General features: G+C 56.3%; 1 protein-coding gene across 1 annotated transcript; it reads right to left on the reverse strand.

Moving 5' to 3' along the window:
* Nucleotides 1-147: 147 nt before the first annotated feature.
* Nucleotides 148-26,760, reverse strand: ABCA3 (ATP binding cassette subfamily A member 3). Its single transcript, XM_074158316.1, has 30 exons — nt 26,668-26,760; nt 22,834-23,098; nt 21,892-22,019; nt 21,629-21,794; nt 19,824-20,083; nt 18,943-19,059; nt 18,240-18,360; nt 17,501-17,674; nt 16,683-16,864; nt 15,325-15,471; nt 14,855-14,984; nt 13,915-14,069; nt 12,934-13,089; nt 12,386-12,596; nt 11,937-12,087; nt 11,310-11,408; nt 10,918-11,110; nt 9,796-10,099; nt 9,181-9,454; nt 7,925-8,129; nt 7,200-7,419; nt 6,794-6,952; nt 6,126-6,298; nt 5,695-5,829; nt 5,354-5,548; nt 4,268-4,455; nt 3,998-4,168; nt 3,578-3,765; nt 3,398-3,471; nt 148-1,798 (listed from the first exon to the last, which is right to left on the reverse strand). Exons 1-30 carry the CDS (start codon nt 26,719-26,721, stop codon nt 1,667-1,669), a joined length of 5,127 nt encoding a protein of 1,708 aa, XP_074014417.1. The 5' UTR covers nt 26,722-26,760; the 3' UTR covers nt 148-1,666.
* Between the last annotated feature and the right edge of the window lie 133 nt (nt 26,761-26,893).

Below are 26,893 nucleotides of genomic sequence, written 5' to 3' on the forward strand. Positions count from 1 at the left end.
TTTGCCACGGCGGGATGCCCCTGGCAGCGCCTGGCTCTGCCCCCCAGGGATGCTCCCAGGGAGCAATCCCTCCGTGCCGACGACTCCGAGGTGTTCCGGGGATGTCCGTCACCTGCCCGCTGCTTACTAATAAAAACACACAGCAGTAAGATCCAGGGAAATTCTTAGTAACATGATGCACCATCGGTTTTGAACAACAACATTAGGCAAAGAGGGGGGGGAAAAAAAAAAAAACACAACGGAACAGGAAAGAATGAGTCAAGTCACAGGAACGAAACAAAAACCCAACCCAAAAATATAACCCAACCCCTGACAATGCAATCACTAGAAGGGAATCAGCACCCCTCGCCATAAATATTAATTAATTCATTTAGTTATGTGCAATTGTGTGTATTACTATAGTGCAAATAGCTCTGCATTGATGGCGGAGCAGCCGGCCCGAAGGGGGCTGCCGCCGGGTGACACAGGGACTAGTTAAGGACAGACAAGAATCAACACGGATTTAAAACACCAAAAAAAAAAAATAAAAAAAATAAAAAAAATAAAAGCAACCCAACCACTGGGAAACGCCAAAGAGAAATCCCAGTTGCTGCCTCCAGCTCAGCGCAGGCAGGGGCTGGGCAGTGCTGGTGGCCAATGCACCGTGCCCAGCGGCCGGGCAAGGTCCGGAGGGGAGAGGGACGAGGAGGGGGACACAGGACGGAGGTGTGTGGGGTGTAAGGGGAGAGCACAGCAGGACACAGGGGCAGCGAGAGCATCGCTGGCATTCAGACCTGGTCCCGTGGCTGCCCAGCACACTCAGGGTGGTGCTGCTGGTTAAACCCTGTCCCGGGTGCAGCAGAGAGCCCAAGCCGTGTCCCCGAGCACCCTGTGACACTGCTCATCCCTAGCGCTGGCTCTGCCGCCCGACCCACCACGTGCCGGACCAAGGGGCCAGCTCCGGGCATTTCTCCAAGATGCATCCTCCCTCCTGCCCGGTGCAAGCCCCTCGGGATTGCCGTGCCTCCACCCACGGGCAGGAGGGGACAGCGTTGTCCCAAGAGGTTAAAGGTGTGACAGAGTCTCCTCCCTCGGACAGGACGCTGGCCTTCTCCTCCCACCGGCTGGACACCAAGTGCTTTAAGGGCAACCACAACCTAATTAACCCAGCAAAGGGTTTGGATCTAAGCTATGTGACAGCCTCCTGTCAAACCACGAGCAAACCACCTCACGATACACGTCGACATGCGGCAAAGCCCACGGAGCAGCGTCCCCACGGGCGCGAGTGTTGAGCAGGGAAAAGGGACATGGAGGGGGGGACACATGGTGTGGTTTGGGGACAGCATCCCACTCCCCCTCCGCCATCCCAATCCCCATCCACACAGGTTTCCCCCTGCTTTTTGGGCTTGTGTCTGTGATTTTTTTTTTTTGCTGTATGGCTGGAGACAAAGGCTGGCAAGTGGCAGTGTCACACGCACACACAGCACGGTGGTGGCACGCGACACACGCACCACTTGTGATCCTGACGGCAGGAGGCATGCCGCCATCGCTCCCCCCTCCCCAGTGAAAAGTTTCTTACATTTATACATTATTTAAGACACGCTGATATATAAATTACTGTCTCTATATATACTATGTATAGGCAGCAGGGCCAGTCCGTGACGAAGGGCACCACTGGGGCTTCTGCTCATTTCCCTCTGTCCTCTGTGTAGTGCTGGAAGCGGGTGAAGCTCATGAAGACCTGCTCCAGGGAGATCTGGCTCACCGAGTAGTCCTCCAGGCGGAACTTCTCTTTGGCTTTCTCCAAGGCCCCAAAGACCTGCAAGGGATGGCACAACAGTGACTGCAGGGGACGCACGGCAGTGACTGCAGGGGAGGCATGGCAGGGACTGCAGGGGACACACACAGGGCAGTGACTGCAGGGGACACAGGGCAGGGACCTGACTGCAGGGGACGCAGGGCAGGGACTGCAGGGGACAGCATGGCAGGGACTGCAGGGGATGCATGGCAGGGACTGCAGGGGATGCATGGCAAGGACTGCAGGGGACGGCATGGCAGGGACTGCAGGGGACACAGGGCAGGGACTGCAGCGGATGGCAGGGTACTGACTGCAGGGGACATATGGCAGGGACTGCAGGGGACATATGGCAGGGACTGCAGGGGACACACACAGGGCAGGGACTGCAGGGGACGCATGGCAGGGACCTGACTGCAGGGGACACACGGCAGGGACTGCAGGGGATGGCAGGGTACTGACTGCAGGGGACGCACGGCAGTGACTGCAGGGGACGCACGGCAGTGACTGCAGGGGACAGCAAGGGACTGTGGCTGCCACTGACAGAGCAGAGGGAGATTTTCCCCCCGGGGGCAGTGAAACTTCCCCAGCAGGAGGGTGGTGGGAAGGCAGGAGGTGGATTATTTAGCAGAGTACCTGAGCCCATTTAAAAATGTATGGTTTATATATATTTTTTACATATATATGTGATACACATATATATTTATACATCCCCGAGGCCAAGGTTTCTGCTCAATATATTATACATTACATACACAATATATACTAAAAAACTATACAGTATACATACTATATATATCTGTATATACTATATAGTTTTTATATATAGTATGTAACTATATATAGTTTTTTATATATGTGTATACTATGTACTCTCTATACAGCATATATAGTACTTATATTCTATATTATATACTGCATACTCTATATGCTCTATATAAGAACACACTATATATAGTATACACTATATACACAGTATGTATAGATATAAATTTAAAGATAGAGATTAGAACTATATATAGTATACATATATAGTATGCAACTATGTATAGACAGCTATATACTATATATATGAAAACCTGTAAATATATATATACTTATATATAGTGCCGAGGGGCAGGAGCAGGAAGCAGAGGGGTGCTGGCGGGTCCGTGCTGTGTCCACCAGTGCCGTGTCCCAGCAGGGTGTGGGCTGGGGAGGATGCCACCACCAAACCCAACCCTTCCCGCACCCTCCCGAGCCTTCAGAAAGTATTCTGGGATGTACAAACACAGGCAAAACCAGCCCTTGCCCCCCAGGGAGACCCTGCTTCCCCTCCCAGGGCTGCAGGGGGGGGGCAGCCAGCGCCAGGGGGTGGGACGGAGGGGTCCCAGCTCTCACCCACTGCCATACATCCAGGTGACCTGTTGGGGCCAGGAGGTGGGAAAGGGGCAGGGAGAAAACCCACTTTTTTAATTAGCTTGTTTTTTATAAATCACCCGGATTTTGGACAGAGGGAGGCTCTGGAAGAAAAGGAAGATGAGCCAAGCGTGAAAGCGAAGCACGAAGAGCATGCAAAGGGGCGGAACAGCCCCTCCAGCCCCCTCCGGCCAAGGGCTGGGACGTGCTCTAGCACCCCCTTACCTGTGCCCAGCTGAGGTTCTTGTTGGTCAAGTGATAGTGTACCATGCCCTGGTGCTCGTGTTTCAGGACACTGCCTGGGGAGACGAGCAAGGAGAGGCTCTGAGTTAGGAAACTCCCTGAAGCTCACGACCAGCATCCTGCCCTCCCTCCGAGACCAACCACTCCAGCAGCTCACTGTACCTGGGAAAGTCTTCTCCACGAAGGCCTTGAAGGCCTGCAGCTCGCCCTCCTCCTCACTCCGCGTCTTGGCCAGCAAGGTGTAGCCGCTGCCGAACTTGCTTTTCAGGTGCTGGGGGCTGCCCAGGCATTTGAACTGCCCGTTGACCATGATGGCCAACCGCGTGCACAGGGCCTCGCACTCCTCCATGCTGCAGGACAGAAGAAGACTTGTTCAGCAGGGCAGGAAAACCAAAACAGAACAGCAGTTCTGGGAAGCAGCGGGAGGTGTATTCCCTCCTCTCTGGGTTTTTGGAGGAGGGTAAAGCTGTAGGCAGTGCCCATCCTCCAGGCTCTGGAGGTGGGTCCCCATCCCTTGGACCCCACCACCGTTCTGGCTACTCCCTGATCTCTCACGCCAAGCCCTGCCTGGAGAATTGTCACCTGTGGGAGGTGAAGATGATGGATTTGCCGCACTCCCTCGTCCGTGTCACTGCATCCCAGAGCAAACGCCGGGCCACGGGGTCCATGCCGGTAGAGGGCTCATCCAGGAAGATCACAGGGGGACCACCGATGAGCGCGATGCCAGCACTCAGCTTCCGCTTGTTACCACCACTGAGGAAGAAGACGGGAATGGGGACAGAGACCTGATATGAGCACAGGGAGAGCCCCACGAGATGAGGGGCAGAGGGGTGTCTCCACGTCTCCTCTCACCTGTAGGTCCTCACGAGCTTGTCGGCGTGGGGCTCCAGGAGCAGCCCTCTTAGCATGTTCTCCACACAGCTGCCGATGTAGCGCTCAGGGATGCCCCGCAGCCGGGCATACATGCTCAGGGTCTCGCGGCCCGTCATGTGGTCCAGGAGGGCATCAAACTGTGGGCAGTAGCCGATCCGCTGCTGGACCTTGGGGTGAGAGGAACCCAATGGAGATTAGCTCCCAGGCAGGTCTCCGCAAGGAGGTGTCCAAGCCAGAAGGGGCTTTGCTGCACCTCTGCAAGGTTTTTGCTCAAAGCGAAAGGGACTGAGCTGCAGCTCCGAAACCGCAGGTGAAACGGGAGGGGTGGTGGGGATGGACACATTCAGCGTGTGCCAGGACAGCAACTGCATGGTCTCATGTTGCGTTTCCCAAGCTGGTTCTGCATTGTGAGGAGACATTTCAGGTGGCCCAGGCTCTCATGAGAAGGAAAGCACTGGAGGGTCTGTACCTTCCCCATATCCTGGCCTTCTCTGGGGACAAGAGCCCAACAGAAGTCAGAGTCCCACGGAAGGAAGCAAGCAGGCCCATGATTTCAGGGCAGACCCTCTACATCTTCTCCTTGCCTGATGTTGTCAGGGGTGGACAATGGTAGAGGTACCCAGGGCTTGAACTGAAAGGCTGACCCTTGCTCATCTCTTGCTTTTCCAAAGGGAGTGGGCAATTCCCAGCAAGGAGACCTCTAGCAGGGGTCTGCAAAGGTCTGACCCACTCATTTTAGAGAGACTGTCACCCGACTGTGATCACTAACTCACATTTTTCACATTTCCTATTATGGAGCTAAGCCCTTTGAGGAAGGGTTTGCCACCCTCACAAGGTTTGGCTTCCATTTGTTTCATCTCTGCGGTCCCAGAGGAGAGGGGACTGCTTCCAGGCGGCCAGATAACAGAGAGCTGGGTCAGACAAGGAGACAACGTTCCTGCGATATTCCCTCCACCCCTGGCAACTGCAACCATGTCCTCATCAGAGGCAGTTGCAAGGTGGTCCAGCCCAGGCGGACGCAGGACTGTTTGTAACACCACCCTCTGCCCCTTCAGCCCTCAGTACCTTCTTGATGTTGGCCAGAATACTGTGACCATCCACAAAGGCGTCCCCAGATGTGATGCTCTCGTCACCAGTCAGCATCTTGAAGGTGGTGGTTTTGCCTGCCCCATTGAAGCCAAGAAGGCCAAAGCACTCCCCTTTGCTGACTGCCAAGGAGATCCTGTCCACTGCCAGCAGGGACTCCCGGCTGTCGTAGACCTGGTGGAGACCAAGACACGAGTCATGAGAGTCACCACACGTGCCAAGTGCCCAAGGGCACACCAAGGCAAGTGGTGGCTTTACCAGCCCCATGGGATCACGGCTCTGCTGGCAGCAGGATGCTCAGGATGCCACGCTCTCCTCACCTTGGTGAGCTCCTTGATGACCAGAGGGCTGCTGAGAGAAGACAGCAGTTCTGGTGGTGACTCCAAAACCTTCTTCCTCTCATCTGCCACATCCCTGTCCTCTGGCAGCACAGACACCCTGTTCAGCAGTGCCACCTAAACATGGGGCAGAAAAAAACACTCTTTGCCACCTGCCTGCTGTGGGACAAATGGGTTCCTCCAGTGCCCCCAACCTGGCCAGCCAACCCCAACCAGCCACCTCTGCAGACACCTCACTCCCTTGGCCAACCCACACACTCAACAGGATCTGCCCCTCTGAGCAACCTGCTCCAGGGATGATACCTTCCCTGGGAAGATGATTTAGATGAAAGGGACCTGTCTACAGCTCACAGGGACACCCAGGCTTAGTTTGGAGGGCACCTTACTTCTCCCTCCAACATGCTTCAGCTCACCCATTTCCGCCGCCTGCAGATGCCACAGACCAAAGTTCTCAGTCTCCAGAGAAGGTTTGTCTCAATGAGGAAAAGGAGGAAGAGGAAAGAGAAACCCTGGATGCTCAAGGAGGTCAGGTATCGTCCGATCCCAGGTGTCTCCCAGGAAAAGTAGTTCATCTGGTAACTGATATCTAAGCAGGGATGGAACAAAACCAGCCTTGGATCACACTCAGAGACGGGCAGATAAGCTCCAGACAAAGCCGCAAGCCCAAAGCTTTGCCAGGCTCATCTCCATCCCAGCCCGCACTGGGCTCCCTGCCCACAGCTCTATCCAATGCTTCCCACAAGAGGATTCGGGCCCGGAGGGGATCTGGCAGAAGATGCCCAGTGGGGACACGCAGCAGAGATCAAATCACTCTTGGGACATAGACATTTGTCTATGAAACTTTCCCCAGCCCACATTTTCCTCCTAATCATTACTAAGGAAAAGATTCCTTAATTGGATCATCTCTGAGTGTCAAACACTGCCCAGCTTTTGCTTTAAAAGTACCTGGAGCTACTGCCCAGGTTGGGTTAGAGGCCCCATGATACTGCCCAGCTCCAGCATCCACCCCACAGAGACCCCCCCGGTGTGGCTACAGTGGGATGGCCTGGATGGGCAGGTGAGGACCACCAGAGAGACTCACTGAACGCCTTGCAGATGAAGACGGCTTCAACAGAGGAGGTACAAAACTGGATGAACTCGTAGTTCTGGTAGAAGTCACTGATGCATTGGCCCAAGCAGTAATTGGGTAAGACAAGAAAGACTTTATCCAGGGTTTTGGAGAGGTCCACCAAGCCCAGCTCTGAAAGAGGAGCACAAGAGGATCAACAGATTGGAGTTAGCTGGTTGTAGAGAAAGACCCTGATACTTCCAGGTTTGGAAGGAAAACCAACAAATTTTGTCACGTTTAATGGCCGAGAATGGACTGTCATTGGGTTTTTTTCACTAGTGTGGGGACAGTCCTGGGGTTAAAGAGTCCCCTTGGGCGTTGGATCTTCTTGGTGACATCGGGCTGCAGTGCTGGGCAGGCATGGAGGGCAGCGACCCACCTGGAATGCTCATGATGGTGACGGCCAGAAAGGTGGCCGTGCCTGAGAGGATGTTGAAGATGGTGAGACGGGTGTAGGCTGTGGCCGCCACTGAGAAGAAGAAGCTGAGGAGGTACATGAGGGGAATGATGGCCCAGCCATACAGGAGGAAGATCAGCATCACGTCAACGAGGTGGCTGTCTTGGGTGAAAGCTTGCACATCAAAGGCTTGGAATATCACCTGGGGCACAGCAATGCGAGAAGAATGCATGTTTGTAGAGAAGAATGCACATTTGTCTTGACCCCAAGTGATGCCACCTGGCCTAAACGGCCCAGGCAGTAAGGTAACAGCAGCACCACACCGACCAAGACCTCACAGATGGTTCCCACCAGCAGCCCCTGCCTGTCCCCAAAAAAGAAGCCCGCTTTCTGCAGCCTGGGATGCAGAAGGGCAGATCTGGAGAATTCCTCTCCATGCTCCCATGTATTTGAGATTTTTTTAGTGCCCACATCCAAGTGGTCCAGGTGCCAGAGGCTGCAGCCAACTGACCCAGCTGGTTGGCCATGGCCAAGCTCCCAGGACCATGGGACAGCTTCCTTGCTGGTCCTTTCCAAGTGAGACAGTGCCAGAGCCAAGGTGGCCTCATCCTTTTCCCTGCACCCACACACATCCCAGCTCTCCCAGAGGAGCAGCACCCAGAGCTCCCACCCAAGGGGAGGACAGGAGGGCGTCAGGGGTGACTCACCAGCATCAGAGCACAAGGGATGAGGAAGTTGATGATGTCCCAGAGCAGGGCAGAAAGCCAGAAGTTGACCACGTAGACACCGCTGACGAACTGGACGTGCTTGGCTTTGATGGCCCGCTCGCTGACCAGCAGCAGAGCGAAGGTGCTGGCCAGAGAGGCCATGCCGTACAGCAAGTTGATGGCAATGGCGAACCCAGTCTGGCCTCTGCGGGGAGAGCAGCGGGGCAGGTTAGGACAGGGACAGCTCGACAGACCAGCGCTGAGGCTACGCGGGGACAGCATCCCCACCCCATGCTTTTTGTAGAGGCTATGCTCACCCAGCAAGCCAGCACGCAGAAGAAACACCCAACAATAAAAGCACATCTCAGTAAGATGAGCATCTCCCATGCGCAGCCCTCCCAGCCCAACACAAAACTCCCCCCTGCCTTTGCGAGGTCCCACGTATGTCCCCTCTGGTACAGGTGAGGTTCAGAGACCCTGAATAAAGGATTTTGTGAAGCGTACGGTCCTACAGCCCCCTCTGCTCTGAGCACCCAGGGAAAACCAACCCCAACCAGTATCTGGATATGGACATGGATCTGTTGGAATGAGTCCAGCAGAGGGCCAAGAAGATGCTGGGAGGGCTGGAGCCCCTCTGCTGGGAGGACAGGCTGAGAGAGTTGGGGGGGTTCAGCCTGGAGAAGAGAAGGCGCCGGGGAGACCTTAGAGCCCCTTCCAGTCCCTCAAGGGGCTCCAGAAAAGCTGGGGAGGGACTCTGGATGAGGGAGGGGAGCGGGTTTGACACTGAAAGAGGGGAGATGGAGATGAGATGTGGGGAAGAACTTCTTTGCTGTGAGGGTGGTGAGAGCCTGGCCCAGGTTGCCCAGAGAAGCTGTGGCTGCCCCATCCCTGGAGGGGTTCAAGGCCACGTTGGAGGGGGCTTGGAGCAACCTGGTGTGGTGGGAGGTGTCCCTGCCCAGGGCAGGGGGTGGCACTGGATGGGCTTTAAGGTCCCTTCCAACCCAAACCATTCGATGATTCTATGATCTAGAGGGGAATACCCAACCACTGAGATATGTGCAACCAGATATGGCTGCCAGGCTCAGGAAGGTAAGTCATCTACACAGCTTTGCTCTCCTGACCTCCTGAGCGCAATCACAGCTATGTTTGGGTCTGAGAAGGTCCAGCCTGGCTCCTCCACTGACACCAGTACAACCGAGCCAATCTGTACCCACGGAAGTCACGAGCCCCAGCAAACGCCGCGCTATCAGACGTACTCCATGAGCTGGTCTTTAGCCTTCTCAGTGATGTTGCGGGGCTGAGGGTAGTTGGTCACTGTGATGGAGGCGTTGGGGCCCGCCAGCACCCTGAAGATGGCATTGTCGGCCAGCATGAGGGCCGTGGCGGGGGAGTGATATGCCTGGTTGTTGAAGAGCGCGGTGACCACCGTGCGGTTCCCAGCTCCTTCGAAGGAGGCGGCTGTGATGTAGTGCTCATTGAAGGCTCCCCCTTCCTCGGAGGCTCTTGAGATGAGGTACTCCTCCAGGCCACCTGCCAAACACCATGGCTGTTAGGAGCAGGCTCCATCACATCAGAGCTAACTGGGGCCAACTGGACCCAACCCCAAGCAGTCTCAGCCCTGGTGGCCCACCCTAGCCCTGATGATGGCCACAAACACAGGGTTATGGAGAACACAGATCTCCTTGGGTGAGGAGGGTTTCTGCCGACTTGTGGGACTCTCCTGGTGCAGGACAGGACACAAGGGGATACGTCAGATGTGCCGCAGCTGGGACCTGAGCCACCCACACCAGGGGCCCTGGCAGGAGAAGCCCGTGGCTCCTGCACACCCCACCGGGCACGGCCTGCTCCATGGGTGCTCCGTGAACCCTCACCCAGCACCTCCAGCGGTGACTGGCGCTGGGCGTCCAGCAGCTCCACGTACTGCTCCGCCAGCCTCTGCGACAGACCCGAGGCGGCCGAGACGGAGAAAGGCACGATGGTCTGGCCATAGGGCTCCAGCGTCAGCTTCAGCAGGGAGGAGTCTCTGGGTCCTGGGAAGGTCTTGGCCACGATGAGGGCGAAGGCAGTGAAGATGAGAGGCACGAGGAACTGCGCAGCCACCATCTTCCAGTTTCTCCAGCTGTACATGGCGCGCTTCATGAACATGGCGTAGAACTGCTGGCAGCACAGGTAGAACTGGGAGGGGAGAAGACAGGTCAGAAGCTGTGGACAGCCCCACCGGCCACATCACCCCACCCAGCTGATGGGGGGGATCGACCACAAAACCACCTCCCCATCCTGCCCACGAGCCCACAGCAGAGCCTGCTCTCTGGCCAAGCCCGAAAGGGGATTAGCAGGGCAGCTGCTGGACTCCAGCACAGTCAGTCCATCAAACTCCATGGCTTCCCAATGGGATACAGTTCCTTTGGGATCTAAGGTGACCTTTACCTTCCTCCACCTCTCGGCATCTGAGGTTCACAAACGGTTACTGCAACACGGCTGCCTGCCAAAGCCACCGGGCTGAGACACCTGGGAGCTCCCAGCCCGGCCCCTGTACGCATCGTCCCTGCTTTTTAAACCCATGAACATCTTTCTCCCTTTCTGCCTTTGAGACGTGCCCTTGAAAAGAGCAGTGTAATTTATCACCGGCACAGGCAGCGGGGCACGAAGGGCTGCCAGGGATCTGAAACACAAGCCTGGCGAGGGAAGGAAGATGTTTTTTCTTATCTCCCTGCTGGAAATATCGAGTGATGTAGCAACAGCAGGTGAAAACCACTTTAGATCACCCGGGACACCTTCAAGAGCATCTCTGTTAACCTCAAGATTAACGTGAAGAGGATGGCAGCGACCAACCCCAACAACCCTAAAAATAATTTGCCCTAAAGATGCTGATCTTCCAAACCACACGCAATGAGACCAGCTGTGGGGAAGGCTCCACCTGGTAACTCTGCTCCAAAAAATCCCTTCACGTGCCCTCTTCGCATTTCCGTTGCACCGACAGCCCCAGCACTCACCCCGGTGTTGAGCTTGATGCTGGAGCAATCCTCCGTAATGAGCGCTCCGCTGTCATCCGTCATGTCTGTCATGCCGCTCAGGCTGCTGGAGTCATCCATGGCCCAGTCATTGGAGCGTCTCTCGTGCTGGTACTGAAGAGCAGGCAGCTGGATGGCCTGGATATCCATGCTGGAGTCCACCAGCTTCCCAACCCTGCGCCAGAAGGGAAAGCGGGTGGTGAAATGCGGATCCAGGCAGGATCAAGCTGTTCTGAGCTGGGGAAGCCAAACCCAAGAGACAAAACCCAACATGTGCCCCGGGTGGCTGTGTAGGACACCGCCGTCACCAAAGCACCCGGGGACTGGCCATCAGCAGATGACAACCCATCAGGGCCAGTCTCTCTCTTGCCTACCTCAGGAAGACTTCCTCCATGGTGGTGACCGAGGCGCCATAGCTGGCGATGCCCAGCTCCTCCCGCTTCTGCTCCAGCTCCGTGAACAGGGCCTCAAACCTGAACGGAGGAGCGAGGCATTAGACGCTGCCGCTCCTGAGAGGTTAAGACCCTCCGGGCATCGGTCCTGCAGCTGGTTTGAGTCCTGCAGCCAGCTCCAGGGCTGCCCACAGCCCCCCCGTCCCCAGGAGAGCAGCTTTTGGGCTCCATCTCCTGTTCTTTCTTGCCACAGCAGCCACTGCTACCCTGCCCTATTCGATTTCAGAGCCAAAGCAACCTGCCTCATTTGTGCCACCCTCCGCCCCGCAGCCGTCACCAGCCCAGGAACCAGTGCTGTCCCATGCTGCGTGGGCAGTGACACGGTGGGCATGGGGACATGACAGCGATGTGCCCGCAGACACAGGGGAGGATGGCAGTGAAAGGAGGAACCGAACCCGGTTTTCCAAGACCAGTAATGTAGCCAAGGGCTTGTGCCTCCTCCTGTGCCTTCCCAAAAGATGCAGAGACCCTTTCCAGCAAGCCCATGACAGCAGTGTGTGCAGATGGGGGCACCCCCAGGGGACGGAAAGCAGGGGATGATGGCGTTACCTGTGTGTGCTCTCCTTGGGCAGGATGAAGGACAACTCTGCCCCGGCATTGCTCTCCATGGTGGCGTTGGGCACGTACTGACAGATGAGGCGGGAGATCTCCCCCAGGTTACAGTAGGGCTCCTTCACCATCACCATGTGATATCCTGCCCCTGGGCAGAGGCACAAGAGAAGGGAGAGGAGGGTAAATGGCAGCCCAGCCTGGCCACGGGGCGCTGGAGCACAGGGGGATGCCAAGGCACTGCGGAGCATCCATGGCTTTGCCTGGGCTGTGGACACAATGTGTGGGGCAAGCGTGGGGATGGCCCTCAGAAGAGGCAGAACAGCAGGACAGGGAGCAATCAGCCATCAGACAAGCAACAGTGCTCCCTCCCTGCCCTATATCCCCCCCTCCTGCTCCTCCCTGGCGAGAAGAAGACATCGAGCAGAGCCTGCCTGCTCCTCCCTTACCATATTTACGCTTGAGGAAGAGCGAGGAGCCGCAGCACTGCAGCTCGCCCTTGGCCATGATAGCTATGCGGTCCCCCAGCAGGTCAGCCTCGTCCATGAAGTGGGTGGTCAGCAGGATGGTGCGGTTGCTCCTCTGCTGCTGCAGGAGGTCCCACGTGGCCCTGCGAGAGGCTGGGTCCATCCCCGACGTGGGCTCATCCAGCATCACCACCTGCAGAGAGGAGATGGGTGCTGGTCAAAACGGGGCGGGGAGAGGCACAGCAGTGCAGGAGGGGGCAACCCCAGGGCCCAGAAGGAGCCTTGACCTCCCAACATGCATGTGATGATCTTGCTTGGGGGAGAAGCTACCAGGCAGCAGAGCTGCACTGCAGCCTCAGAGCATTGTCCTCAGAGTTGTCCCCCTTTGTGGGGCTGCTCCTGCCCCCTCCTCACTGTCCCTGCATCTCCCACTGGCTCACCATGGGTGAGGGACAGCCACAGAGCCACCAGAAGGGCCTATTTTGGCCCCAAGGAGAAAGGTTCGAGGTGAGCCCCCTACAGATGCTTGCCTTGGAGTCTCCAATGAGGGCGATGCCAATGGAGAGCTTGCGCTTCATGCCACCGGAAAGCGCCTTGGTCAGAGAGTGGCGCTTGTCCTCCAGGTTGAGGATCCTCAGGATGTGGTTGATCTCCTCGGGGCACTTGGAGGATGGGTACCCCTTCAGCTGCCAGACAGGGAGAAGGGAGGGTTAAGCCTGGCTGCAGGGGTGTCTCTGGCAAAGATCCTTCCCACCACATCAGCCACCGGCTGCTAAACCCCATCACAGTCCCTCCTCCACACCCAGGCAGGAAAGCGGGGAAGCACAGAGATGGACTCCTGCCTGACCCTAAAGGAGTTGGCACAGCCTTCATGGGGGTCTCTGCAGGGACACGCTGCCTGTGACCCTCCACTCCTCCATCGGCCAAGCAAGGATGAGGTGGAAAGAGAAGGCAAGGGCTCATCATAGAATCATAGAATGGTTTGGGTTGGAAGGGACCTTTAAAGGTCATCTAGTCCAACCCCCTGCCATAAGCAGGAACATCTTCAACTAGACCAGGTTGCTCAGAGCCCCATCCAACCTGGCCTGGAACGTTTCCAGGGATGGGGCATCCACCACCTCCCTGGGCACCCTGGGCTAGTGTCTCACCACCTGCAGTGTAAACAATTTCTTCCTTCTATCTAGCCTGAATCTCCTCTCTTTTAGTTTAAAGCCATTACCCCTTGTCTTATCACAACAGGCCCTCCTAAAAATTCTGTCCCCATCTCTCTTATAAGTCCCTTTAAGTACTGAAAGGCCGCAATAAGGTCTCCCCGGAGCCTTCTCTTCTCCAGGCTCTCATAGCAGAGGTGTTCCACCCTCTGATCATTTTTGTGGCCTCCACTCTGGACCCACTTGATGGATCTCACCATGCTTTCCCCGCCTCAGGAAGCCACTAGGCGCTGCAGGGTGCCTCCCCTGGGGCTGGCTGCCGGGGGCCCAGCAGCGCTCCCCCCAAAATGCCGTGCTCACCCCTGCGTAGAAGTGGAGGTGCTCTTCCACCGTCATGTTGTCGAAGAGGACATCATGCTGAGGACACAGGCCCAGACTGCGGCGGATGAGGACCATGTCCTGGGAGATCTCGTAGCCATTGATGTAGGCCTGCCCGCTCGTTGGGGAGTGCAGACCTGGGAGGAGCGAGATGCAGCGACCTTGGCTCAGGGCTGAGGACAACCCCGGGCACCAAAGAGCCAGCGGAAAGGTGGTGGTCCTCCCCACCCCTGCTTTCTGCCAAAAGTTGGAGCAAACTGGGGCACAGCAGCTTTCTCCTCCCACCCATGGGGTGGGCTGCACGGCATCCGTAGGCTGGACGCTGGGTGGTGGAGCTGGCGGTGCCCCAGAGCAGTCAGGCAAGGAGTTCAGTGAGCAGACAAGCCTGGCAGAGGTCCAGGCCAGGCCAGGGCAGACCTCCAGGGAAGGTCCTGAGCGCCCTGGGCTGGCAAGAGCAGCACAGAGTGACAGGGAACAGGGAAGGACAGACCATGGAAGGTCACCACGTCCACCATGCCAAAATAGGCTACCCAGAGCTCAGCAGCTCAGGAATGAAGACAAACAGTTCTTGGCCCAGGCCCTTCCTGCCTTATCATGACAAAGCCTGCAGAGATCCATCCTACAGTGCATCCTTTCTCTTCCCAGGGCTCTCCAACACAAAGACTGGTTGTCGTTTCCCCCTCCAGCTGATCCCACTCTATGGGGGGCTGAGCAGGGACCCCCACTCTCCCTCCACCTCCCCAGGCAGCAACGTGCCTCTCAATACCCCAGCACCCCTGGCCAACAGCTCAGGGAAGCGAAGGTGTCCCAGGGAAGAGCAAAAACCCTCCCCAACCTCAGAGACAGGGTTCAGCTTCCCTTTGCAAGTCAAGCCGTCAGCCCTGCCCCACATGCCAGCCCCGCAGCAGGACGTGGCTCTTACCCGTGAGCATGGACAGAGTGGTGGTCTTCCCAGCACCGTTGTGTCCCAACAGGACGGTGATCTGCCCTTCGTACATGTTCACTGTTAGGTCCTTGACTGCCTCTTTCATCTTGTTTCCCACTTTGAAGACCTGGGGAGATCACGTTAACGAAGTGATGCTGCGCTCGAGGCAAGAGCTCTCAGATCTGCCCTCTCCGCTCAAAGCCCATGATGCTCACGTGGTGTTGGGGTTAGACACCAGGTCTAATTCAGCTTAAATACAGACATCACTGCACCTGCAAGTACCAACGCTTCAACCCCCAACAAAATTCAGCCAGTGCTGGGGAAAAGCTTTACCTGCCTTAGAACAGCCAAGCAACACAGCCCTGGGCAGGGAGGGCAGGAAAACGATAAGGAAGGTGCCTGCAGGCAGCAGTTTTTTTTCAAAAACAACATTATGATGTGTTTGTGCTGTGCTGGGCAGTCGGTACCTTGGAAAGGTGCTTTATTTTGATTCCCGACACGAGGTCGGCAGGTTCCTCCTCAATGTACTGGCTCTTCAGGGCTTTCTCGGGGTCCTCCTCCTCCTCCTTCTCTTTTCCCACGACAGTCCTGGGGCGCCCGCACCAGTACGAGGGCTGATGGAAGAAGGCAGAGAGAGAGAGAAACTCAGGCACGGCAGAGACCAGCCCTTCTCCCTAGCGGTGTCCACCCTCCTCCTCCCACGCAGATGCCTCCCAGGGATCTCCATGTCTGCTCTCCTTGGGCTGGGAATTACCAACCAGCACATCTTCAGCAAGAAGGTCAGAGGACGAAACTGCTCCTCCTGCCCTGCTGCCTTCCCCCTCTTCTCCCTGACAGCGGGATTGCCCGTGATTACACCAGCAGCTTTTCCCCTCCTTCATTCCCATGGAAAAGGTCAGAACTTCGACGTGAAGCAAAAGTGCTCAGGCAGAAGCACCCTGCCCAGAAGAGCTCACGCCATGGATGACCATCGCCTCTAAAAACCCTGACATACACTAAATACAAAAGTCCTGGGGTCCAGCTGCTGCAATTACAGCCTTTTCTTTTTTTTTTGGCCTGGCTCTCTAGGAATGAAAATAAGTGTTTGGGACTTTAAACCCCTGTGGAAACAGCAATTCAACAACTCCTGGACCCAAAACCAGCATTGCTTTTGGCAGACAGCTGGATGTCCGCTACCCGGGTCTGGCTGCGAGAGGGAGTGGGATGCTGGGGTGAAACCTTGTTGGGATCAGGAATTTAAAGGGGAGGAGGAAAAACCTCCTGATCAAACAGCAAGGGACACAGCCAGAGGATCCAAACTGATTGTGTCGCTGTGGCTCAAAGAATTCCCAGCCGGCAGCAGAGCTGCAGTAACCGCCACAGCCACGGCCGCTGAGGGCCATGCCAAGCATTTGACTTGGCAGAGGGAGGGCAGCTCAGCTGACGGGGTGACAGTCGTCACCCGTCCCCCATCCCCAGCACGTGGGGGCTGGCAGCGGGACACAGACCGCCCCGCTCCGCCCGAATCACAGCACTCGGGGTGTTTCAAATGACCAGATCTGGTTCCTCTCACCCGGGGCTTCTCTCCAACGCCTTCGAGTGGGCACGGAGACAATTAACACCCTACACGCCAACAAGTGTCGGGACAACAATTTAAAGCCAAGACGACCTTCATATTCAGTAAAACAATACAGCTGCATCGGCCTTTACTGAGGACATGCTGCAGACCACTTGATTTTGGAGGTCAGATGGTGCCACCCCACCATTAGTCTGGCCCACTGCATGGGGACCACCCCCGAGCGATGCCCGTCAAGCCCCCTGGAGGGGGTTCGTAAGCGGTGCTCACCGTCAAGAAGAAGTACCACGGCTGCGGGACGCCGTACTCCCCTGGAAAGACGGCCTCCACGTACCAGGCCACCACGCCGTAGAGAGCCGAGTCCAGCAGCAGCATCCCCAGCACCTGGGCTAAGGTGAAGTTGTCATCCACGCTGACGGGCTTCATGAGGTCCCTCCACTGAATGCCGGTCCCTGCAACACACAGTGCCTGCCTCTGCATCCCCAGAAGAACAAAGTGCTCCCCAAGACTATCGGAAAGCATCCCCTGCCCTAATTCACTGCTCAGTAACGAGCACGTGCTCTACGGTCCCTTCAAGAGATGGAGGGAAAAGACGCACTGACATCTGGAGGCTCCCCACCCCATGCTTCTTCCAACACGTTCCCTGCAGCTACCCAGGGAAGAAGCAATCTCTCCTCCAGCCATTGCCCCTGTGTCACCGCAGCCACCTTTTTGGTGCCATCACTTTGCTAAAGTATGGCCTCTGCTGGAACCAACAGCAAATTCTTATTAACATAGAAATTAAAGATATATATTGGGAAGGAGGAAATGTAATGGATTCTTGTCCCTTAGAACAGAATTTGCTTTGTAATTAAAGCCATGATGGCACTTTGCACAGCCCAGACTGCCAGGGACATGGGTTCAGAGGGGCAGAGCCCTGGTGCTGATACGAACCGCGGGAGCAATCAGCAATTAGCCCTCCTGCTCTCATTAGGAGCAGGAAAGGAGCTCTCAAAAGAAGCAGGAATTTCTCCCTGACTTCTTTCCACCCTTCACCCCGCACACAAGGCGGTCCCAACCCACCGCAAAGAAAGGAGACACTTGCTCACCTTTTCCTTCAAACATGCCTATAAGCTGTGCCCCCATGGCCATGGCCACGTTGGAGATGAGGCAGGAGGCCAGCTTCTGGCTGTGGGACATGAGGTCATAGCGGGGCGAGATGAAGAAGTACGGGATGTAGGAGAAAAAGTAGAGGAAGCCGCCAGCGGCAGCCGCAACGTTTGCTGCCAGCACAAAGAAAAGAGGGAGGGAAAATGTTAACAATATGTTGATGCCACCAAATATCTCTCACCAGCTTTCCACCTAGAGAGATCCAAGCCTTTTGTGTCAAGCGGGGCAGGACGAGGACGTGCCCACATCCCATGGCAAGGCAGGAGCAGCGCCAGACCCTGACCCAGCGGTGGGCAGCTGCAGAAGCACCCTGATTCTACAGGGTGCCCATCCCAGACCAGAGCACCCTGGGGCCAAGACAGCCAGATGATGTCCCAGCACATGAGCTTGTCTGGTTTGGGAAGTGACAGTACACATGTCCCTTCCCACATAGCGTAGGGAAAATCCAGCCAAAAAAAGGGAAGAAAGCCCTCCCGGCTCTGCACGTCAAAGCAATTTATCCAACACAGAGACCTGTGCAATCCCATGTAACTCTGGAGCTGGCCCTGCTTTGAGCAGGATGGACCCATGACCTCCAGAGCTGCCTCCCAGCCAAAATTAACCAAAGATTTTACAGATTTCCCCCCCACCAGCCTCAGCAGGTCAGCAATGCAAGGAAGCAACCAGGGAGGGACTCACCTCTTGAGAAGAAGGTGCTCACCATGAAGTTGAAGGAAATAGAGGAGATGGAGAAGATGGCGAGGAAGGTGAACACCAGCGTGGGGTCGCTGTTGGTGAGCACCGCTCCCTGCTCACTCACCTACCGAGAAAATCTGGTTACGCCCAGGGCTGCTGAGGCTGGCCATGGCTGCAGGCACGTGTGGGCAGCCGAGACCTGATGTTCTCCAGGGGTTAAAAACAAACTGAGAGATGGGTGAGAACACCTGGGCTCTCCTAGACCACTCCAGAGGGAGGAAACAGAGGTTTGCCCTTGTGTGACGTGGGGTCTAAGAGGCAGGGGACACTTTGCTCAGCATCCCAGCAGCCACCTCCTGCTTCTCATGGTGTGGGTACAAGCAGAGAGGAGAGCTCAAGTGCCTTCAAGGGCACGCAGCGCTGTGGGAGCAGCGTGGTCCCGCTCTGCACGGGACTCCCCGGGTCTCCCCAGTGCCCATAGGGCTCCCACTCCGCAGCACCCTCCTGGGGAGGTCACCCCTGCCAGGTTGTGGGGGGCAGCGCTGCCCACCCAGCTCTGGAAAAGCCCAACTCCAGCCTCCGATACACACGTGGAGGAGTCCTGAGACACCAGGACAGTCCAGCCCATGGCAGAGGAGCCTTGTCATCCCTGTGCCCTGCCAGAGCTTCTGGCCTGCAGAAGGGTGGCCTGGGGAAAGACACTCACCTGGACACAGAAGAGCACAGTGACGAAAAACACGGACACCAGGAGGAAGAGGAAGAACATGAGGAACCAGGCGCTCCAGTGCAACCAGTTGCTGAGGCCCATCATGTGCATATACTCCTGCGGGGAGGTCACCCTGTCACCCAGGGCTGCACCCACACCTCCCCGGGCGAGGTGGAGGCCCTGGTCAGGGGGTGGTGGTGGTGGTGGCTTTGCCCTGCAGCACTAGCGAGGGAGGTGGCAGCCCCAGGTGCCACCAAAGAGCAACCTTCAGCATTGCATGGTGTCCACCACCTCCCTGGACAGGGGCTGCCACCGCCGCAGGAGAACATCTCCCCAGAGACCTGAGCTGAACCCAAAACCACAGCAACTGAGGCCAGCAGGGCCACCATAGTCACCTGGCAGCGGGGCAGAGGGCAGGACAACTCAAGGCCCAGGGGAAGCCAAGCCCTGCACCCTCAGCCCCACTGTCGCAACCACCACATCAGCTGAGCTCCATCCGCCCCCACAACACAACTCAGACACACGGGGTTCTACATTTGAAACACAAAGACCTTGCTTCCCGCACGCTGAACTCCTGAATCTACAAAGCTCTGGAATCCACCAAGTGTTGCCCTCTTCTCTCCAAACCACCTTCCAGCCCAAGGGAAACACCAGCCCTTTGGTCCAGCAGCCCTGGCCGCACGGCAAGGAGAGCCCAGCCGTGTCCCAGCGGCTGGATTAGCAACATTCCTCCCTGGGGCTTGCTAATCCGCTGCCATCCCCACCTCCTGCTCGCTGGCTCCAAACCCGACGGGGATTTTGTTCCCAATTTAAAGGCAGCGCCCGCTGGGAAACGTCGCAAAGGGAGGGGGAGCACCCGGAGGTCCCACCGCTCGCGTTACCTTCAGCTTCTTCTCCTTCTCGTGGACGACGGCGCGGACGATGTTGAGCGAGGTGTAGGTGAAGCTGAGCATGAGCAGCAGGGGCAGCTGGTTCTGGATGGCGAGGAGGAAGAGGTCGTTGACGTAGGCCGGGTAGGGGAAACGCTGCACCACCACCGAGATGTTCTCCAGCAGGCTGGCGGAGCTGGCGTTGGCGTGGTACTGCATGATGGCTCTGTCCACCGCGTGCTGCACCCCCAGGAAACCTTCTCGGATGTAGCCTGCACGGCAAGAAGGATACCAGGGAATAGAGACGGGTCCGGGTTGTGGAGGGAGGCGATGGCAGGAGGAGGGAAACAGCCTCGGAGGGAGGGACGGCTTGGGAAGAACAGGGGGGGGAACAAAAGACCTTGTAGGAAAAGCAAAATAAACATCACTGAACAACCACCCTCCTGCAGACACAGAGGGGCTCGGGAAGGACCCGATTTAAATCTCAGCAATTTAAATCTCTCATAATCATCCTACCAAAGCAGCCGGCAGGAAAACTCAATGTAAACTGCAGTCGCCTTTCTGCGGGGACAGCTGTATTTCTGCGAGGGGGGAGATTCTCCACCATCACCAACCACCACCAGCCTCGCTGAGCTTGTATTTCATCCCTTTTTATTTCATAAACCAAGAGAATGCGGGCTACTACACAGGTTTTGGTGAGGAAGAATATATCCTGCTATTCACTATTTAGCTTAATTTTTTGTGCCTTAGAAAACACCGGAAGATTTTTAATTTTCAACTAGTTTATTTTTAAGTGGGGTTTCTGCCACGTGTTCCTTGTACAGAAACTCAAATTCCGTTCACAAAGCCCCAAACGAGCATTTGGAAAGTTGTTTTTTTAAAACTGACCTAGACAGAGAAGGAAAAAAGTAAGAATAGGAGATCACCCCCAGTGTTTTACAGCGACTAATTTGCTAAGCAAACACTGCAGGCGGGGAACTGATGCGGGGCCCTGGTCACCCCGTCCTGCGGGACATTTGAACCAGGAGATATCGTCCTCCCGCGCCCGGGTTTATTTACGCTGCCCGAGCAAAACCTGTTTGCCCGCTTTCTCGGCCTCAAATCTTTTCCTTGACATCGCTACCGGCGGATGGAAGGAGAAACCCAACCCAGGGAAGCTCCCAAAACACCGAGTCTCAAGGCAGCGCCAGCCCCAGCAGCTGCTCGGTCACTGGTTTGCCTTCCTTTAAAAACCTACGCTCGAACCACAGAATTGCTCTATTGAAAGTATTTAAGCAGCACGATAAACACCGAGCAGTTTGGACCCTGAAATAAATTTGCCATTACAAATATAAAAAGAAATATAAATATATAAATATATAAATATACATAAATATATAAAAATATATGTAATTTTATATATTATAAAATTTATATATAATAAATATATATTATATATATAAATATATAAAAATATGATAAATATTTAAATGAAATTAATCCGCTTTAAGAATTAATTATTTTTTTTTAATTAAACTATTTATTTAAAAGCTCAGAGCCTCAGTGCCAAAGCTCAGAGCCACTGGCAGTGCCCAAGGAGTCACAGGACAAAACCTGAATAAATATTACAGATAATAAACATAATAAATATTTAAAATATTTAAATAAAATTAATCCATTTTTTCAATTTTTTTTTTTTTTTTTTTTTTTTTTAAATTAAACTATTTATTCAAAAGCTCGGAGCCTCGGTGGATCTCTGTAACGAGCCGAGCTGCTCTATGGGAAATCACAGCCATCTCTCTGGCCGTGCAGTAGCCCGCAGCGCCGGTGGCCCTCACCCGGCGTCCCCCCATCGGCAAACTTGGCCTCGCGGGGCCCGGGCAGCTGGAAGAGGGGGAAGAGGTAGCTGGTGTGCCAGTCCCGGTCCAGGTTGGGGTTCAGCCCCGTCTGCTCGCTCCGCGGCGCGTTCCTGGGGCTGTACTTGAAGCGCAGCTCATAGTCCACCTGGAAGGAGCACACCGAGGTGATGCGACGGTGGGTGGCAGCGGGGAAGGGGACCCCGTCACCCCCCTGGCTGCGTCCCCGCCTCGTCCCCACTCACCTGGAGGGGCAGCGGGGCCGTGCTGTGCGGGAAGCGGTGCTTGAAGACGACGGCGGCCAGAACGCTGCCCGAGCGGTTGTCCGACTTGACGTACTCCTCGAAGTCCCGCTCCGAGGCAAAGCCCTGGGCTGCGGAGCCAGGGAAAGACAGGGATGAAGGCACAGAGCATGGCAACCCCGCAGTTCTTGGCCACCACCACCCAAAACATCACCTCGGGCCAGGACACGAGGGATGGGCTCCAGCCAGAGCTGAGAAACACTGTGGGGATTTATATGGAAAACTGCTGCACCCATCCCAGAGGATGCAGACAATTCCTCCTCCTCCTCCTCGTCCTCCTCTTCCTCCTCGAGAGCCAGAGCCAGCTCTCCTTCCAGAGAAAATCCTAACACTATCTTCAATTTGGAACATGAAGCACTACATTTTTCTGGGCAACACCATCTCCAAAAACACTTTTTCTCCGGGAAGCGAGAGCCACTTTCTTTAACTATTTTTGGGCAATATTTGTCTAGATGGAAACTGCATCAAAATGCGACCAAAAAATCAAAACAAAATCCTATCGTTTTAGTGAAACAAAAATAAAACTGTTGCCTTGAAGTTCTGAAAAAAACCCGATGCATCCCAGGAAAAGAGCATCAGGTTTGACACTGAAAGAGGGGAGATGGAGCTGAGATGTGGGGAAGAACTTCTTTGCTGTGAGGGTGGTGAGAGCCTGGCCCAGGTTGCCCAGAGAAGCTGTGGCTGCCCCATCCCTGGAGGGGTTCAAGGCCAGGTTGGAGGGGGCTTGGAGCAACCTGGTGTGGTGGGAGGTGTCCCTGCCCGGGGCAGGGGGTGGCACTGGATGGGCTTTAAGGTCCCTTCCAGCCCGAACCATTCTATGATTAATGAGTAAAAATTCATAGCAGTTTCTGGGGTGGAAGCCACGGCCCCCCAGCCCCTCCTCACCCCTGATGTTGATGGGTAACGCTCTCTCCACCGCCTCGGCGATGCTGCGGACGGCGCTGCTGTTGGAGGGGACGTAGGCCAGCTCCCAGGGGTTGCCGGGGTGCCGGCGGTAGAAGAAACCTGGCAGGTCATCCACGGACTCGGGGGGGTAGAGGGTGGCGTTGGGGTGGCTGATGGAGTGCACCCGGTGCCGCAGGGCGATCAGGATGGCGGCGAAGAGCAGCGGCAGGCAGATTTCGATGACTGTCACCAGGATCTGCCGTTTCTGCAGGAAAAATAAAAGGTACAAAAAATAAGATGTAAACAGGGAAGGTAGATCAAACACAGTAACGGGGTTCAGAGCACGCAAATGCCATGCAGTAGAAGCGTTCTTGCATTTCCCAAAGGCACAACCCGGGTTTTTCCGGAGCCCAGGAACAACGCTGTGCTGATTCCCACATCCTTCAGGACTTCCCAGCCAAGGTGTCCCCTTCCCTGAACACTCTGTCACAAACCACCCTGCTTTGGAGCCCACCCTGCCACGCTGCCAGGTTTGAAGGAGCTGAGCTGGCTGTCTGCCCTTTCCCCGGGCATTAGGGAGCCCACGTATGGCCAGTGCTTGCCCGTTCCGCTCCTGCCGGCAACCGCAGCCACACACCTCCTGGGACAGCAGAGAAAACAGCTTCTGCCCCAGCAGAGCAGCCTTGCTCAACATTTAACAGGGCTAGGAGGTAAAAATACTTGAAATAACAAAAGGGAAAGCTGGGACAAGCAAGCGGGGGGAGGTAAAGCAGAGCAAAGCTCCTGCAGCCAGGGAAGTTTTTCCTGCAGGAGCCCAGTGTCCGCAGGCAATGGGACACAGGCTCTGTGTCCCAGCCTGGGATGGGACCAGGCAAGTCCCTGGCTACAGGCATCGGTGGCCTCAGACAGCACCGAGAACTTATCCAGGAGCTCAGTCACCACCCCAAGGCCTGCCTGCACTAAACACGGTGGGTCATTTATTATTTTTAATTGAGGTTCAAGCAATCGAACAACAAACTGGAGTCCGGTGAACGCACTCGGGCAGCCAAGCTGGAGCACGACCCTCCAGCGGCTTCCCCCAGGGCTGCCTCTCCTGCCAAATTCCCATCAGCTACTAACACCCACCACCAATTCAGGTCAATTAGCATCCAACCCTGGCTAATTAGCATTTAGAACTCTGCTTGTCCCAGGGGAACTGGGGTCACCTCTGACCAGAGGGGCTGGGGAAGTGGTGGTCCTGACCAGCACCACGCACGCCCCTGATCTGTGTTACGGCAGGAGCCAGAACACCCCGGTGACCGATGGATTTATGCTCGTAAAACCACTGCAAGGGTGGTGCTTGCTTCCAAGGAGGGGAGCAGTGAGCACCGGGTCGCTCCTGCTGCAACTGCATCACCCCGCTGGTCGGCAGGAGAGGTGAAATCTGGACCCAGCCACCGTATTTCCATCTGCAAACCCAAACACCTTCGCCCCAGCCCAGCCCAGCCACAAGCCAAGCCTCCATCACTGCATGGACAGCTAATGAGATGTCCCCAGCAGCAGGGCACAGCTCAGGGATTCACCGCTGCTCGCTGGGAGCAGATGCCTGGAGCAGAAGCAGAGGCATTAACCTCTTCTGAGGGCTCTGGCTATGATGGGCTTTACAAGACCAGGGGTTTTCCATCCACCCTTCCCTCCGCCGGGCTGGAAGGAAGAGTGACACAACGCACAAGAGAAGCGCCAAGAGGTTTATTCTCACAACTCCGCTGTCTCAGCAGCTGTTTCTTCTCCAACGGCGCAGCCCCTTCCTGACATCCCTGCACACTCGGGCATGTTAAACCGTCCCTGCCTGGCCCCACGGCGGGGCCACAGCCCCCATCGCTGTGATGGGCTGCAGTGCCGTAACGAACACGTCTGCGGACACCGGGTGCCCGTACGGGGTGAGGATGCTGCAGGCAGGGACACGGCTCAGCCCCGGCAGGGCTGCTCTCCTGCCTGCAGGCAGCACCCGGCTGCCCCAAAAGCTCCTTCAACTCCCAAACAGCAAGCACTGAGCTGGGATGACCATGGAGTTATACCTCCTGTCCCTCTGCAGAGGGGAAAAAGGTTTTATTTCTTAAATGAGGGGGATGTGGGGGGGAAGGAGCAAGTGGGGTACGATAAAGTGGGCAGAGCCTGCGGTGGGGCAGGAGCCCTGAGCACTGCCCAGCCCTCCCGGGAAGGGGGATGCTCCGTCCCGCAGCACTGGGGCGAACTGGCTCTTGGGATGTTTGTCAGGAGGGAGCAGAGGGGGGCACAGCCATGCAGCTGCTCCCCCCATAGCTCCAGTTCTCAGCACCCACTGCCAAAGCCAAAAACCCCTCTCCGGGCTTCCCCTGGGAAGCTCCCTGCTCCGACCACCAGCTGCAGCCAGAATCGGCAGAGAAAAAGGAGCCCTCGCAAAGGCCACGCTCATAAAAGCGAGCGCTGCAGATGTCTGATGGTTTTATAATGCAGCTCTGGCGGACCAGCTGCCTCCCGCTGATTTACTATCGTATTAACCCCCTCTCAGTCTCCTGGGCTGGCTCCAGAACGCTTGCCTGCCTCCCTGAACTCGCAGGCTAACACACATTTACCAGCACGCCGGCTTTCGCTGCCGCAGAAGTCATTTAAGCTGCCGTCTTCCAGAGGTGACGGGCACACTCATCCATAATCACCACCTCCGCCTGGCCAGGGCTGCCCCAGCTTTGAGCACGCCACGTGTCCCACCATCCATCTCCACAGGGGTGACAATGGCTTGGGAGCTCTGCACCTTCATCGGGAGCACAGGTTTTGGCAGAGAATTAGCGGAAGGGAGGAAACACTCCAGGCTGTATTCCGAGTCAGCTTGTGGCCTTGGTAAAACACAACGAGGTCCCCCCTGGCCAGAGCACACCCAGAAGAAGATGCTGTTCCCCTGCAGAAGGGACAGGGGACTGTCCTGCAGGTGGCTGTGGGGTGTACGGAGCCGGGGGGGCAGCGCTCACAGGGCTGGCCATCACGCACACCCACGGGGCACCCTCCTGGCTGCAAATCCGGTCCCTTTGGTCACTTCCAAGCCCTGCTGCCGCTCCCTGCTCTGCCGGAAAGCCGGGCGCAGGCAGCCCAGCCAGCCCTTCCCTCTTCCTTTTGTTTATTTTTAAAGTCGTGCCGTTCTGCAGAAGGGCAATTGGAGGCGTAAAGCCCGGCTGCGGCGATCTCTGCTTCCTCCTCTTCCTCAACCCTCTGCCAGGGCCGGCCCCGGGTCCCAGCGGAGCCGCAGCATCCGCTCGCTGCCGAAAAGCAGCCGGAGAGACGCTGCTGGTCAGCGGGGCCAGGAGGCCTCAAAATCCCTCATCGTTAACCAGGTGCCAGGCTGAGAGCAGATGCCAGGACGATGGTGGTTTAATTTCTTTTTAAGACCCCCAAAAGCTGCTTTTGAAGGCTGTAGAAAGTAACGGAGGGAAAAAAATCAGGGGCCCTGATGGGTTTAGAGGCACCGTGCACCATCGGCACCTCCAGAGGAGGCTGGTAAAGGCTTTGCACAACAAGACAGCTCAAGAAACCCGCCACGGCACAGGAGGGTGCGTGGGTTCATCCTGCCCCACGAGAAGCGGGAGCCCAACTCACGGCTGGATGGCTGGGGGGGAACGGCACAGCCCGCGCTCGAGGGGACAGGGACAGCCGAGCACACAGCCCTGCCCGTGTCTCCTTGGGACAAAAGCAGGGCGACACCACAAATCAGTTTTCTTCCAGGAGATGCCCTGGGCCCGCGGAGGTTTGCTGGAGGATCGGAACCCTGGGCAAGCCCTGAGGTACCCACATTTAGCAGCCCCCGAGAGCGCGGTGCCAGCCTACCTGCAGGATGTAGTTCTTCCAGAGCAGCAGCCCAAACTGCCTGAGAACAACCATCCTCCCATCAGCAGGGGACCACCGTCACCGCCGCCGCTCCGCAGGACCCTGGAAGAGAGGAGAGAGCCGTGATCGCCGGGCACGCACAGACCTGGGCGGCAGGAGGGTGGCAACCCCATCCCACCCGTCGGCAACCCATGGGCAGCTCCCTGTTTCCAGCCTGATGTCGCAG

This window comes from Numenius arquata, chromosome 14 (genome assembly GCF_964106895.1).
Source record: "Numenius arquata chromosome 14, bNumArq3.hap1.1, whole genome shotgun sequence".
Taxonomy (NCBI): Eukaryota; Metazoa; Chordata; class Aves; order Charadriiformes; family Scolopacidae; genus Numenius; species Numenius arquata.

What these genes read in the sequence shown, in the direction of transcription:
- ABCA3 (XM_074158316.1), bottom strand. Translation starts at nt 26,721, where the DNA reads ATGGTTGTTCTCAGGCAGTTTGGGCTGCTGCTCTGGAAGAACTACATC. An exon ending in CTGTGCTCTTCTGTGTCCAG is followed by an intron (nt 18,361 to 18,942) that starts GTGAGTGTCTTT and finishes TTTTCTCGGTAG; the next exon opens with GTGAGTGAGCAGGGAGCGGT. An exon ending in AAATAAAGCACCTTTCCAAG is followed by an intron (nt 14,985 to 15,324) that starts GTACCGACTGCC and finishes TGATCTCCCCAG; the next exon opens with GTCTTCAAAGTGGGAAACAA.